Genomic DNA, 17039 nt, shown 5'->3' with positions numbered 1-17039 from the left:
CTTTCAGAGAATGTCCCCGTCTAGAAGAAGACATCCAACTCTTAAAGGAGACATATCATATAAAAATTAGAAATGTACCAATGAATTATACTCCTCTAGATACAGAAGGATTGTGCTTAAAAAATTGTGTTTCTTACTGATTTATTGAGAAATTCCCCCAAAACCCTACTAGTCCCGCCCATCTGTTCCACTTCCTGCTGGCTAAATTCTCTGAATGTGCAGGGGGGCCAGTGGCTCTCAGTACACTGCACTGTAGGATAGGAACCAATCAGCAGCTAGGCTGACCTGATAGGGAACTGAAGTCTTTGTTTGTATGACTGCATGGCTGTGATTGGCTATCCCCCTCCTGCTATGCTTCTGACAGACCGTTAGGACACACCCACCCTTCCTTTGAAACACAGACAGAGAGACGATCAATAGGGAGCTCCAATACAGGGGCCATTTTTGCAGACAGTATTCAATTTTAGCCCAAAGTGAAACCAGCACCATATATTATTCCTAATTGCCTACAAAATTAGGGTTTTTTTCCATTTATCCAATATGTCTCCTTTAAAGTTACCTGTGCAGTACTATTCCACCACCTCAGAAGAGGTAGTCACCTTGCCTTATGGCAGAAACACCGTTCTGTTTAAATCTATGGAGATACCTCAGTTGAGATAAACAAAATGGCGGCTATGTGCTAGAGAAAAAGTCTTCTCTACACCCAATAAGATGCATTATCATAGCTTACTGTTCGTGTGAAGGAAAAGAAATGAAAGATAAACTCTAGTTATATCTATAGAGCGTATATATTCCCTTTAACCCATAACGGGCTGGAGAAACCAGGAAAGCATTGCACGGCAATAGGTTCCCAGATGCTTCAGCATGAAACAGGTTACATTGTGCACAGATGACTCTGGTTTCTTTATGTTATGGATATGTTCAATAAATAGATTGTAGAACCACTTTACTGTATAAACTTCTTTTTTTTTTTTATACATGCAGTCCATAAAATTAATTTTCTTTTTCTTACGGAATAATTTACCCTGTTATGTATATATACAAATAGATATTTTCTTCTCAATATAATCTATACAAGATAAATTCACTATCTTCCCCTTTTAATGGTCAGTGTACATACACAAGAAGTGTCTATTCTTATAAAGCGCCAACCAACTTTTTTTTTGCTATCCATGGTGAAAGCCCGCACGTAAGACTGAGTAGTTCGGCACTGAGAGTTCCAGTACCTTTTGTCTATGCCTCTGCAGCCTTCTTTCATGTAACCCATAGGGTTACATTTGGTCTCGTAGAAATATTGCTTCAGTTGGCCTTTGGATACGGGGACTTTTTCGAGGACAGTAACCGTTTGCCCCGACATGTCCACTGCAGTTTTCTTGTTTGCTGCTGTAACCCATTCGCTAATACTGTCACACACGCTCAGCTCTCCGCGCCTGGCTGGGTCCGAGTGGCGCCGGACCCTCATGGACATGTTTGCAGCATCCAAGTAGTTTTTGTACTCCTCAAGTAGGAAAAGCAGTGGTGGCTCCAAAGGTACTTGACTGCTTAGCATAACTCTAGATGAATACAAGTCAGAGTCCTTGCTTTCCTCGCTCTGTCGTATGCTTTGTTCCTCTTCCATGAGTTCTTCTATGACATGCTCAAAAGTATCTGTCAGTGAAGGAAGTCCTCCTCCTCTTGAGACACCGAGACCACCTATGCTCTCAAGAGTACCATGGGTCCGAAGACCCGGATAGGCCAGGCCACTTTGTCCTCTGACACTGGCTTCTTTCATGGGGGCAGCTTTCATGCAACTGAAGTATGAAATAACCATAGTAAGGAAAAGGATGGTCATCACTCTTCTCACCTGATGGAACTGTATAAAAAAACAGAAAAACAGGAATTAGGAACATCTGACCAGCCTCATTAAGTGCTAGATATCTACTTAACCTTAATCTCTAGGCATAGCATACATGGAAAAAAAATGACAGCAATGCGGTGATGGGACTTTAACCTTCCAGAACTTAAAATCACCATTAAAGGGGTTGTTCACCTTCAAGTCAACTTTTAGTATGATATAGAGAGTGATATTCTAAGACACTTTGAAATTGGTCTTTATTTTTGTATTATTTGTAGTTTTTTTTAGTTATTTCATTCACATTCAGGAGCTCTCCACTTTGGACATTCAGCTGCTATCTGGTTGCTAGGGTCCAAGTTGCTTTAGAAACCAGGGAGTGGTTTGGATGAAAGACTGTTATATGATTAGGAGAGGGCCTGAATAGAAAAAAAATAGTTTTTTGGTTGCCGGGGTCAGTGACCCCCCATTTCAAAACTGCAAAGACTTAGAAGAAGAAGGCAAATAATTCAAAAACCAATTGAAAAGTTGTCTAGAACTGACCATTCTATGACATATTAAAAGTTAACTTGAAGGTGAACCTCCTCTTTAAGTGCTAGTTTAAGTAGTTAATACAAATAATTTGCCCCATCTACAAAGTCCAGTTAACTCACTGAGCACATGTCATCCTGAGAAAAAAAATGTACTCCTATGTTCTCAAATGATTTAGTCAACCCATCCATTCTTTCAGTAGCCTCTACATCTTCATTCATGCCACCGGCAACAATGGAAAACCAACAACAAAACAAACATTTCCTACCAGTAATCAACACAGAAAGTGAGCCATCAGTAAATTTAAGGGTCTTTTGTCTGAAGGAAATAAGAGAATATAGATCTGTACTTGTATGTCCCTTGCTTGGTTTATAATAGCTTCTCTGAAGGCTTTACTTAAAAACCTGCACTCCAAGACTTAAGGAAATTAAGCCAAAGTCTTCAAAACTTGATCTAGATATGAAGAAGAATGACCCATCTTGCGAGGTTGACATAAGATTATATCATAACCTATCCGGGCCCTGGGCCATTGGTTGGATATATTGTCACATTGTCATCTTTGCTAAGACAAGATTGGGTTTCAGAAGCAGAGCTTTTACCCACTCTTCATTTAATGAATACTCTACCACAAGTCTTCACAATCAAGGCGACTTTCTAGTATATGAGGGAGATAGCTTCACCTTGCAGTCCTTATTTTCCCATAATCATCCTGTTAAGGATTATACCAGTAGGGGTTCAGCCATCTGTGTGCCAAGTGCTGTGAATCAGCAGAAAAGAGGATAGGGAGCGACTGGGGGCACCTTCAAGAGGCCCGGGTCTTTACTGACAAACAGCTGTGGTGGTTTTTGAAAAGTTATAGGTATCATTAAAACAAAAACATGCAGTTGGGTAACATTATGGCCCAAAACATGATGCTTTCAAGACTACTTTTGTGTTAACCTTTGCATCTCCTTTGATTTGCAGATCATCTCAACAAGTCCACAATTAAGGACTAGTGATGAGTGAAACAGTGAAAAATCAGCGAAACGCATTTCGTGCACAACTTTTTTGTAGCTTGTGTGTTTTTTTTGTCGCCCGCGTCTTTTTTGTGACAAGACTGGGCCCAATTTGACACAACTGCAACTTTTTTGGATGCGCAACGAATTATCCCATGGCAAATTATCATTCGCTACCAATCCATGCCTGCCGAAAAAAAAATCTCTCATCACTATTCTGTAAATAATTGGATTCTATATGGAATCTGTAACCTCCATGACAGACGCCATAAAGGCAGCGAGATTTGTGGCCATAAAGCATGTCGGAACTGCTGCTCTTTATAGAAGAGACATAAACGTGGCTTTATTAGAAAGAAATGAAAATGTAGTCTCTGCCAATTTGAATTGGTTTATATGAACTGAATACAAAAAAAAAAAGTTTTTATTGAAATAAAAGATAATGTTTCTTTCTGTGGTTAAATAGTATGCATAATTATCCTCGGTCTTTTCATCTCAGAATGGGCCCTGGAATAGCTCATAAAGCCAGCCATTAATAAAGATGTGTAGTGAGGAAATAATATGTGTTATTCTCTAAAGACATGCTATTATAGACCCTTTTAAGGCACATCTTTAATCCATTATTCCATATTTACTTTACTATCACGCTGCACAGAATGAAACATTTGGTTTATTGAGATAAACCTCTTGTACTAGTAATTAGTGCAAACAATGCATTACATTATCACGCAGATTGCTCCTATTCTGTTATTGCTTTCTGGAGGAGAGTGAATCGGGCCTGGAATGTTTATTATTGGATTTATAACCAGGAAGAGATAACCTAGGAGCTCCCCAGAGCCAAAGCTACATGTCAGAGTATAGAGATTTAATTTTTAATGAGCGTTTCCTTTATTCTGCGAAAGCATTGTGACATCGTTATGGGACGTGTTACCAGGCAACCCCAGTGTAGCTGTTGTAACACATTCAGCTTTCTACTTTCATGAACATTGTCGTGGAATGTGAGAAGGTAAGAGCACTCACGCCACCGTGGATTTCTTTATATAGAACCACATTCAGCAGTCTGATTCTTTTTTTAAAGATCCAGGCTTATACCCAAGTCCGGACTACAATATAATACAATATAATAACAACAAAATAAGCCCATGGCATTTCAAATACAAAAAGGGCCCAGAGCCCCCCACCAACCCAATAAACAGTGACTGTCTATGGCATCTTACAGCAGCCCCTCTTGCATTTGCCAGAACCCACAGATTGACAGTCCAACCTTGCCTATACCGCTAGTAATGTAGGAGGGACCTACAATTTTCATAGCAAAAAATATATGTGCTATATCAGGAGGAAAATATTCCACCCATCTGGATATATTTGGTAGATACACAAGCCATATGTTCCTAAGAAATATAACAATAATTGAACGACAGAATGTGGTAAAGGACAAAAGGGGAGTGGTAGCAGTGTCAGACTCCTAGGGACCACCATTGAACCTGATCTCCAGAACCTACTCTCAGATATCGATGGAGATATGTGCTATGTAGTATATAGGTAACATAGGCTAATGGTAGAAATTAGAAAGGGCTAATTGGAATTTCTCAAGATAGGGGTCCACTTCAAGATCCTGTAGTACTGTGTGGTGGAGGGCAAATGGGGAGTGATATCAGTGACAGACTCCTAGGGACCACCATTGAACCTGATCTCCAAGACCTACTCTCAAATATCGATGGAGATAGTGCTATGTAGTATATAGGTAACATAGGCTAATGGTGGAAATAAGAAAGGGCTAATGGGAATTTTTCAAGATGGGCCCACTTCAAGATCCTGTAGTACTGTGTGGTAGAGGGCAGAAGGGGTGTGGTAGTAGTGTCAGACTCCTAGGGCCCCCATTGAACCTGACTTCCAGGGCCTACTCTCACAAAAATGACTTAGATGGAGAAACAACACTCGGCTTATTTGACTTCTTTATTGGGTATATGCTTAGGTATGGAAGTTAAGGGGGTTGTTCAGCTCTCCAGTTTGGAGTTTCAACAGGGTCCAAATTACCCTAGCAACCTCTCTTTAAATGAGAGACTGGAATGCGAATATAGGTTAATGGGTCTAAATAGAAAGATAAGGAATAAAAAGTTATGATAAAAATGAAATTGTAGCCTAACCCAGCAACAGTTTTTGGCTGCCGGGATCAATGACCCCCATTTGAAAGCTGGAAAGGCAAATAATTCAAAAACTATACAATTTAAAAAATGAAGGACGATTGAAAAGCTGCTAAGAATTGGCTTTTGTACATACTAAACGGTAACTTAAAGGTGAACCCCCCATTTAATAATCAATGAATAATTTGGTGCTAAATTGCGCAAGCTCCGGGTAGCAACCAGTTATCTTATCACTTTGCTACCCAATTAGAAAATGAAAGCAAACATTAGATTTGTTGCTTTGGACAAGGGTATTGGCTCAGATAAGTGCCTTTAGCGTCAATTAGACCCACTGCCTCTTCATTTATAAATGTAACTGAATTTTAATGTCTGCTTAATAAATGATGGTTGACCTTCTGCCTCGTGAGATTGCTCAAGTAGATTTATCATTTTCGTTTACTTTGGCCTTAGGTCAAGGCAAACACGTTGCTCTGAATATGCAGCATCTCCTTTAGCATCTACAGCTCGTGACTGATACGCGCCAGATGAACTAATGTGCAGCAGTTATACATTACTAACAAGGCCTTTTTACATCCACAAACCCATTTCCAGTGACAATATCCTGTAACCAGAATATGGGCCGTGCCCAGTGGCTTTTGGCTCATCGCAATGTGGGTGTAGTGACTACACTAGCATGTGTTCTGCACTAACAATGCCTTCATTCTGAGGGGTAGGCGGCCGGGCACTGAACGGATTGTCACTGCTGTCCCAGACTCATGAAGTGCTGCTGGCGCAAAGGAGGATGAGCAGGAGCAGTGATTCAGATCTTTATAGAGCCCGTCACAAAGAAAGTATAGAAGATCCATAGGCAAGATCTTTGTTTCCAATGTCTGGAGTTGCGCATTGGGCTCCCTGCCCTCCTCCTCCCTGTATTTCCTCACTGCTTTGAAGAAAATGAAGATCACTGAGTCACAGCTGTAATGATGAGCTGGAGAGATATTTTTAACTTTTGGGGGGGGGAAAATGAAAAGGAAAGGAAAAAAAAAATGAAAAACACGCATGGAGCTTCTAATAAAGGGAGAGTATTTGGGAGAACTGTGGCGGGAAACAGTGAAATATAGTTACTGATAGTATTTGCTTTATTGCCTTTGGAATGTTTGTGTAGGGTCGAGTTTGTTGGAACAAGTAAAGCAGCATATGTCTTAAATGGAGACTGTTTCTTTATCATATGCATCTATTTCCCCTTTAATATACATGGAGAGTTAGGGCTTTACTTATTGTGACCACCTGTGGTCATTAAACATGAAAAGAAGTTGCCCAGAGGGAGACCATACGCCCCTCCCGTAGTGTAAAAGCTTAGACTGGGCAGAACCAAGTGTCAATGGACAACCCTACCAACTCCGCAGCCACCATGACTCCAGTACTGAAACAGCTAAATAGACCTATCAAAATTCTGCACTTCAGATCCATCACCTTAACTTTGCACTTACAGTGGCAACACATTGGGCAGTTGACCTTAGTCATAGACAACAATACCAACCCCAATACCCATAAAAGAATGATGCTGCATTACTATTATTGTCAATGTAAATGATTATAATCCTTAGTGCAAACAACAGGCCAACACCCATTCTCCCACTCAAGTATAAATATGATAAACAGGGTCTTTAGGCCCAAGAAGGGAGCCCACTAACGTCTAGTTAATAAAAATAAAATCGACATGGGAACCTATTGTTAAATATGGTTTCTGTTTGAGTTCCATCATGCTAGAAAGGGCATTTTACAAAGATCTATTAAAGGGGAACTCAAACCAAAATTTGTTGTATATTGCAAAGTTGCTTGAAATGATATTTACTTTTCAGAAGGCTTAAGTTGTGTTTGTAGAGATTCACAACCAGTACTGAGCCCAAATATCTCATTTCAGTTGTTCTTGTGACTGCTTTTTTGCATAGTAAAAGTGTATGTAATAATACTGTGTATCCGTGTAGCCTTATTAGGAATTAGGTATGATTTTTATGTGTTTTTAGTATTTTTTTAAGTGGAGACCTGGCTGATGACTATGAAAAGCAGGTAGAATCAATAGTATAACTAGACATTACTGGGCCCTACAACAAAAGCATTTAGGATCCCCCAAACCATGTGGAAATATTCTGTTGTGCACTTACACACTTAACTTGATGATCAATAAGCATTCCTGCTGGGTTCACTCTACTCTCAGCCCCCCTGCTGGGGAGCCACCATTGGACTGTGTATGTTCGTTGAACCTTAATTAATCCAGCGCACATGGTTTCCAGATCCGTCCTTTGCAATATTATGAAGCTTACCCAAGCAGAAACACCTAATACATAAGAGGCATGTCTAATTATATGATAACCGACCATCTAAAAAAGATGATAAAGTAAGACTAATGGAATTCTGGAGCCCACACCCACTTTTTGCCCCACCATAAATCTTTGGCCAGACGACACCTTTCCAATCCCCCAAACTGGCCACTCAAACATTCACAAAAGTCCAATAATGAGTGCAGTTAGAGCAAAAATATACGGTCTTCATCCCCAGTGAAAGGAAATGTACAGTACTTTTAAATCTATGTATATCCAGCCTATGTATAGTACTTTATGAATAAAAGATGGCAGCAATTATAATTTATCTTAGCTAGAGTGGAATTAAATGTCATTAGCCCATTGCCCCAGATAGCTCATAGAAGCAATCATCTGTTTTGAAAGCTAACAGTGAAATATTCACTATTCTTACCTCATTAACCTTTAGAAAAACACAAAAAAAGAAAAATTGGCTTTTGTATGCAGAGTTCCAGATTCTTTGCTTAACCCGCTAGCCTGTGTTTGAAGCATCTTTAGTAGGCGACGTGACATCTAGCACCGATACAATTCACAGGAGGAGGACATTGTTCTATACAAAGTGCAATACGACACTGTGCCCTTTCATTAAGGAACTCAAACCTAAAGATGAAATCACCCTAGAGTGCAGGGGTAGTTTTGAAATTATTTTGATGACTTGACTGATACAAGTTAATGGCATTTAAACACTGATGTGGCTGTCCAACAAACATCAACACAATCCTTACTGCTATGTCACTTTTACCACTTGTATTTTTAGAGTTGAGGTCAGAGTATCTGTTGTCTTCTCTGCATCCTCTGATTTTGCTATTCCAAATATATTCCTTTGATATATTCCAAACTGTGTGACTCAACTATGGCTGAATAATTGATAGTGAAATGTTTTCCTATACCTTGAAATTAACTAGGGGGCACCTTAAACAAAGGTTGGCCCTCCAATGGTGGTTTAAACCAAGAAAGCCCTACAGCCACTCCCAAAGACTTCATACCAATCTCCATTCCCATGGTGGGTTTAAACCAAAAAATTCCCACAGCCACTGCCAAAGACTTCATACCAGTCTCCATTCCCATGGTGGGTTTAAACCAAAAAATTCCTACAGCCACTGCCAAAATCTTCATACCAATCTCCATTCCCATGGTGGGTTTGAACCAAAAAATTCCTTCAGCCACTGCCAAAGACTTCATACCAATCTCCATTCCCATGATGGGTTTGAACCAAGAAATTTCTACAGCCACTGCCAATGACTTTATACCAGTCTCCATTCCCATGGTGGGTTTAAACCAAGAAGTTCCTACAACCACTGCCAAAGACTTCATATCAGTCTCCATTTCCAAGGTTGGTTTAAACTAAGAAAGTTTGACAACCACTGCCAAATACTTCATACCATCCTCCATTCCCTGGGGTGGGGGGATAAATCAAGAAAGTCTGACAACCACTGCCAAAGACTTCATACCAACCTCCATTCCCACGGGTGGGGGAATAAATGAAGAAAGTCTCACAACCACTGCACTAGACTTCATATTATCCTCCATTCCCTGATGTAGGGGGTTAAACTAAGAAAGTCTGACAACCACTGCAATAAGCTTCATACCAACCTCCATTCCCCGGTGTGGGGGGATAAATCAAGAAAATCTGACAACCACTGCCATATACCTTACACCAACCTCCATTCACCAGGGAAGTTTAAGTCAATAAAGTCCCACAACCACTATCTCCATTCACTGGTTTAGGTTAAATTTAATGGAGCAGCCCTACAACAATTCTCCTTTTAACTTCTGGTTTCATGTACATGGTTCTTTTTATTTTCTTTTCAAATAATTCTTAATGATCTTCCAATATTTCTGTTCACTTGATGTTCACTTGATGTTTTCCAATGTTGAACCCCTTCTTGGTCCTTCTTAGTTGCTTGTTTCTTCCTTGCACAGCAAGACCCTTATCCTGACTACACTTCATTGAGTAACACCTTAAAAAGCAAGCCACAAAGTGGGTATATAAAGACATTTTGGGGACAACAGTCAACGGCCCTAAGGCAAACAGTGGTCATTTCTTCTCCCTGAGTCAACAGGAAATAATCGGAGATGAGAACGTTGCTAGAGCCACGGCACATTTGTTGAAAACAAGCTGCCCATAGATGTCTTAAACCCCATCTCTGTAGATCTGATCTTAAAGTAAACATGATTTTGATGATATGTATTCCTCTTAATGCATTAGTGAAAGCTTTTATATACAGCTCTAAAATATAAAGACATTTCTAACCAGAACAAAGTGTCCCTGCTACATAATTTAACACCCTGATTACAGGGGTAATCCTGGAGAAATTGAAGTTGCGTGTACTTGACGATACCTTTTAGAAGAGCAACATAATTCATCAAAGATGAAGTACGCTACATGGCTTTCAAAATCCGCCTATGGGAGTTCAAAAGCTCAGGTTTCCGTAGAGGTATAGAATTTTTTTCTTTCACTAAAAGGTATCAGTGTCACCAGCTAAAACCAACTTGTTGCATAATTTAAAGCCTTGAAACACTTGTGCTTTGCTTACAATAAAATCTAAAAAAGTAGCCATGTAGTGTATACACATGCAATTAAACCTTTAATTTGTGCCAATCCAGTCATACAGCAGGTGGAGATGCTTTAGCAGGCCATTTTCTGTTTATAAATGGTGGAGTAAAGTGAGGAACACAGTTGACAAGAATACACTTCAGTATTAACGCTCTAGCCAGGGTTGGCCTCAGCGAATACATGTGTCCTCTCTGTCCAGCATTATATAAGGGACATTAATGGCCCATGTTGAGCTCCTTGCAGAAACAAGAACTTAAGTACATTCTATTTTGTAAGCTATTAAATATAATCTAAAAAGCTTCATGCCTTCTAAGAACTAGGGATATTGAAACCACCCTCTGTCATAAATGAAGAATATTATAGGACACTATGGGAAAGTTATACCAGAATGGGCACCTATACCCACCTAGATGTGATAATGGTATGTTCTGTGGAACACATTGCATAATGTTAATATCATGGGGGGAAAATGCTTTGGAACAGCCACATTTGACTCGCTTTGTACCTCGCTAGATAGATGAATGAGGTTGAAATCAGACACTTCTGATCCTATTGTTCCTAGTGGCTATACACTCAGTCAGCATTGCCACTTATGGGTCACTTGAAGAACGTATTTCAAGTAGAGACTGTTGTACAAGTAACCAATTACAATAATCCTTACTGCTATGCCAGATTTGATGTTCCACTTCACTATTTGCCAACCTAGCACCCATAACCCCCTTCCTTATAAAATCCAGTATTCAAGCTGTAGGTTATGGCTTCCAAGAACCAACACTATCGCTAGATCCCCAGTGGTTTCTAAAATCGCCTTCCTGATCTTAACTTAGGAGTTAAATGGATAACACTGATGGAGCAAATGGCCTTGCTACTGGCAAGGATGTCAGGTTAGTGACAAATAACATCTCAGTATGGAGATGTTGAAAGAGTTGGTGTGTATTGTATGGTCATAGCCATTGTCTAGCTTTGTAAATTACAATATACTGACCAGAAGAATGGCGGCTAGCTCAGGGATGTGTCATGTGTAATTCTGTCTTACAAGAACCTTTTCTTTCTAAGAGGGCTATGTAAAGTAAATGGCCCCTTTCCAGAATCAACCATAAGTCCCAGAATCAGCAGCCACCAATATCAAGCAGAGGGATTTGAGTTTGACTTTGGTGAAACTGTAATGTTGTTAAAATGTAGATGCCAATCTGTTTCCATAGCAATAAATGAAACCAGGGATACTTATGTTGGTCTATTACAGCATGGCAATAATTCAAAAGGAAAAACAAATCTCATTTAAAAAGCTGTAATATTATCTATGTAGGATCCTTAACATCTTGCAAGCTCTTAAGGTGGCCACAATACACTGATATTGATAGTCTTGAATATTGGTTGCCTTGTTGATCAGTAAAAGCCTTGGATATCGGTCGCCTTGTCAGGCAGGACTGAAAATTTTGGTCAGGTTAATGCTGAATCGTCAGATAGGGGTAAAGAGTTCCTGCATATCTAACGATTCAGCTCTTAATGTTACTAGAGTAGATGAACGGTCTTTCCTACCACCAATGGTTGTGGAAAAGATCGTAATTGTTTTTGCATTAACAGATGTGCATTGCAGGGTGCAAAGAGTGAAAAAAGGGTGCTTCCCGCCTTGTTTTTTTGCATGAAACACAGGGATGAGACCTATGTGCCCACAATGAATACAGCACTTCTTTTTTTCGGCAGGGCTTTACTCATGAGGGGCGGTGGAAGCAGGCACATAGGCACCGCCCTCTAACTTACACATCATTGAGATGCTTAGGTGAGGGAGTGCCCTGCACCCACTGACGCCACCAGATTTTTTATGTGGTGGAAGGTGTAAGTGCAGCCAAACCCCAGATGCAATTTTGCACCCTTGCATGCACTGTACAGGTATTGAAGCGTTTTGTTCCTAAGACAATTGGCAAATCAAACTGTAGCAGGTAAGAAAATATGGAGTATAGCGAGAATGGGTAGGATTCAGTAGTGGGGAGGGGGTGTTAGTTAGAAGGGTAGAGTGGCATAGGGAGGGTTGGTGTTGCGTGGTTCAATCTTTACAAAGCCAGGCACTATTCCTTATCAAGACAACAGACAACAAAATGTTGGAACCAATGGAATACCACTTATGCCTTAAATGCAACCCAACATACACCCTTAGAACAGCACAAGAGAGTAAAGAAATAATTTACCCCCAATCAACAGTCAACTTTTTTAATTGGTTAAATGATCCCTTTAAAATGCATGATTTTATTGTCCTGCCCGTGGGCTTCTGTAGCATAGGATAATCCGTCGGGAGCACCCCTTCACTTTCCTCGTCCACCTGTACTGATATCAGCTCTGGGGTCACATTGATCCCGTGGGGCTGATGTAACGTGGCACATCCGTTATTGCTCGGCTAGCAGCATTAATGTGCCGTGGCCATGAGCAGGCCCAGACATTGCATAGAGAGGGTGATGGCTAGTGACACTGGCACACAAAGGAGTAAAGGCATCACATGTTAATGAGACCAAATTACTTATGTTTATAATCTACAGATAAATTTGGCCAGATAAAGACTTCAGTGCTACAAAGTGTTATGACCTCTGCCTCTCTCTGTTCCTTGTCTCGGTAGATGATTTCGAAATGACAAAGAAAGCACTGTCTGTGGCCATGGTGCGCCCAACCAAGCAGAACGATCTATTTTCAGATTTAATGTAAGGGCTTCGTCCCACCACATTGTTAACTGCTATATAATGCTTCCATTTCTGCCTGACTCAGAGTACGTCCTACAGATCTGGCCTCTGCAAGTCTAATGTATCAACAAAATTAAGGGGAACTATTATTTCTATTTTAACAAGCTCTTAGACAAATAGGAACAAGGAAAAAGGAGCCTAAATGACTTCCAGGCAATATAAGAAGGCAATCATTCGCGTGAAGGACATTCTGTAAACCTACACATGCCATACACCTGGGAATGACACAATGCTCTATACACATTACAAAGTGTCATATCCCGTATAGAGCCTAAGTGATGGATAGCAGATTTGCTATGACTTATGAGCCAGCTTCTCGATTCTTCACGGGCAATTTGTTTTGGGGCAATTAACTCCCTACCTATCCTTCTATTACTATTTTCATACATTCTCCTGCTTTACTGCCTTGCTGCCAGAGGTGTTGAAGCTCCTGAAAGGGAATATCCACTGGGAAAACAAAGGCACCAAAGTGATAATTTGTCTACAGATGGCAAACAGCAAGCTCTAACTGAAGTGCAAAGGTTCACAAAACAGTGGATCCATGCTTTCTTCTCTAACACATACACGTCTGAATGTCATGAAAATATTTGTTGACTGTATCAGTGCATTTTTTTTTCATTAAAATAGGTAGATTACAAAAAATGTTCTATGAAGTGCTCTGTACACTGGGAATTCCTAACTGAAACTGAATTTGATGATGAACTAAAGAACTCTTTATGATTGGCTGATGCAGCATACACAATGCAGATAGATATGTCCCTATGCTTATCTGAGATCATCGGTTTGCCAGTTGCCCTTACTTTGATGTATCAGGAACCTACTGGTGGTCCATGGATTACCCTGAAACCCCCCAGTACCTGTGGGTGTGTTACGTCTAGTTGCAAGTGGGTGGCGGATAGACACCCAGGTTGTAGTATGACTGTACCACCATGTAGCAGACAGTTGAATCCCTACCCCTTTGAGTTGTTGTTGACCAATTAGGATCGGATTTGGTCCAGAAAAATGGGCCCACCCTTGGACTCATGTATGTGTTTAAGGAGTTACTTATCTCCATAACTGAAAAGCGTTCATCCTTTGGGTACACATTTTTGGCCAGCTCATGTGACCAAGCACTCATGTGACTAATAGGCCCAAGGGTTGGCCAGAATCTTAGTCTATGATCTCATTTTAGTGTAATTCTGGTGAACTCTTTATTGCCCTATCTCAGCTTTTTTATATATGAGTTTCATTTTACATCAAAATTAAATACACCCTATTAAACATTAGGGATGCACCGAATCCAGGATTCTGTTCGGTATTCGGCCAGGATTCAGCCTTTTTTGCCAGGATTCGGATTCAACTGAATCCATGGTCCTGGCCGAACCGAATCCTAAAAATGACGTGACTTTTTGTCATGTTAACACGGAAGTGGAAATTTTTTTGCCGTATGCATCATTTAACCCTTCCAAATCCTAAATAGCATATGCTATTTAATTTCGGTATTTTCCCAAATCCCTTATGATGGATTCAGGAGTTTGGCCGAATCCAAAAAACTGGATTCGGTGCATCCCTATTAAACATATTGGGCCAGATTTGATGAAAAAAACATTTATCTCATGAAAACTCAATAGAAGTCCATGGGGGATTGTGGAATTAAAATAGGAGTTGTGTTTTCCCTGACTGTGGCCCCCTAACTGCTTATTAAATGTTCTATGCTACCCCCTATGCTTACTCTGGCTTTATTCAGTTGGTCTGGGAAATCTCTTTAGACTTTTAATCATGGACCTGCCACAATGCCACACCAACTGATCCGTTTTTTTTTAATGGTGGCTGATTGGATCGGCCTTAATTGTGGCCCATCCCATGAGTCAATGAGTGGAACATTCTAATTTTACCCGTATATTTTGATAAACAAGTTCTATATATACTTATAAGTGGACCCTGTAGAACTCCACAACGCATTTCACTGCTGCGTGTTTACATTTTCCTTGGCACTTTGGCATCTGCACGAACAGCGGGAAACAGACGTTGGATTGTTACATCATTTTAACTGGGCATTTTTGTGTTATTTACCAGCACAAAATACTCATTATTCACAGTTAAGGAACATTTCAGCTCTGATACCAGCTATTCAGGCACTGAAATGATTACTAGTTGTGAGATCCAGCCTCAGTGTGAAAAACAAAACCCTATATAGCTCTAAGCAAAGAGTTGAGACTATTTTCAGAAGCCTTTCAAGTGCTAGCATATATTAAGGCTCCAACAGATTCTGCCACATTACAATCCACAAAGCATAAAAAAAAGCTCTGCCTCATTATACAGCCTGAAACTAATAAACATTTTGACACCAACTTCTTAAGGGGCTTCAAAAGTCAGATACAAAGCTTGGCAGCTCAGTGGTACAGACTGGCATCCACAAACTCTCTATTCTTCCATCAAACAAGCCATAAAATCTGTTAGCATTCCCTTACACGGATGGATGGAAAGAAGCAAAACACATACTTGTGCCCGTGTCATTTTAATGAGGTGTAACTAGCAATGTCCAGAGACATCTAAACCCAGTGTGGGGGCATGTTGCTTTATTTTGATTTGCTACAGTCAATCCTATTTATAAGTGGGGTCTTTAAAGGTTGAATTGCAGTTTTATGTGCTCTCATGTCATTGGATGTTACAATTACCAATTGCGCTTAAATATTCCTGCAGAATTGTGTTTAGTAGAGGGAGATGTCTATGTTGATTTTGTTGTGGTGTCTCATTGTAAAGGCTATGAGAAAAATTAGCTAGACAATGACATCTTTAAGCTGGCCATACACGCTCTGATAGTATTGTAGGAAACCTTGTTTTGTTTGATATTCAGTGTGTGTATGGCAGATCGACGAGACGACCGTTATCGCAAAAGCTTTGGATAGCCAAAAGATTTTTATTGGGTGCCGTTGTGCCGTTGAATGGTTATATAAGATCGTTATTGGTACGTGTATGGCCACCTTTACTCTTGATGCCCCCAGTGTCATAAAACCACTTACCCACAGAAACTAATCCATATCTGTAAAGGGATTTTAACACATTGTTATTAACACTTATTTATAAAGCGCCAACATATTCCGCAGCGCTGTACAATAAGTGGGTTACATACATTGGACATACAGAGTAACATATAAAGCAATCAATAACCGATACAAGAGGTGAAGAGAGCCCTGCCCAAAAGAGCTTACAATCTAATGGGGATCTATAAGGATTGATGTGGCCAGCCAGCCTAGGACAATGGCAGCTTACACAAGACCAATGCTGCTAGATGAACCAGTAAAACCTAGAACAAAATTAACTTTTCATAAGTTTTTCAGCACTCAGTTTACTGCCACTTGACATATCTAGTATTCAGATCCCACAGAAGTGTCCAACACACACACACACCAGAATCATTTACTTAAACACACAGACTTTATCAATTTCATTAAAACCAATTAATACTGGCCAATCCTGCTATCTATTTTTACAAATGTGCTCAAGTGTTTACACTGGAAACAGCCAAGGATATCATATAAATCTTGCTGTTAGACAAATGGAAACCCAACTTTTGTAGGTTTGACCAGGGACTTTTCCTTGCCAAGACTTCCCTTCCCAACAGGCCTTATCCTGATAGTGGCTTATTACAAATTATACTTGGTTCGATTTTTGTTGATTATTAAGGATAAATAAAGGGCACATTTTGAATGACACTATTGTTTTCTGCTTTCTTACTGTATATATGTATAAGAATGTCTTCCAATAAATAAACCAAGGTCTAGGCGGAACATTTAACACATCCTGCACTCTTTTATTGGCATCTCTTCTTTATTGGCCTTTAGTTATAGTGTTCCTACCTATTAAGCTTTGCATTTTAGTGCATTTTAGTTGGGAAACAGTTACAAAAACAAGTACATAAACAGAAGTTCCTCTT

General features: G+C 40.0%; 1 protein-coding gene across 4 annotated transcripts in view; it reads right to left on the bottom strand.

The window, feature by feature from the left end:
- Positions 1-1008: 1008 nt before the first annotated feature.
- The window catches only part of bdnf (brain-derived neurotrophic factor), a 58559-nt gene continuing 42528 nt past the window's right edge, over positions 1009-17039 (bottom strand). For 3 of the 4 annotated variants that reach the window (XM_031899708.1, XM_012960378.2, XM_031899709.1), the window contains exon 2: positions 1009-1852. In XM_031899708.1, the coding sequence (XP_031755568.1) occupies positions 1088-1852 (765 nt within the window). In that variant the 3' untranslated portion in view covers positions 1009-1087. 4 annotated transcript variants of the gene reach the window in all.

This window comes from Xenopus tropicalis, chromosome 4 (genome assembly GCF_000004195.4).
Source record: "Xenopus tropicalis strain Nigerian chromosome 4, UCB_Xtro_10.0, whole genome shotgun sequence".
Lineage (NCBI taxonomy): Eukaryota > Metazoa > Chordata > Amphibia > Anura > Pipidae > Xenopus > Xenopus tropicalis.
The sequence above is the reverse complement of the archived record's forward strand: the minus strand, read 5'-3'. Positions and strand labels throughout refer to the sequence as shown.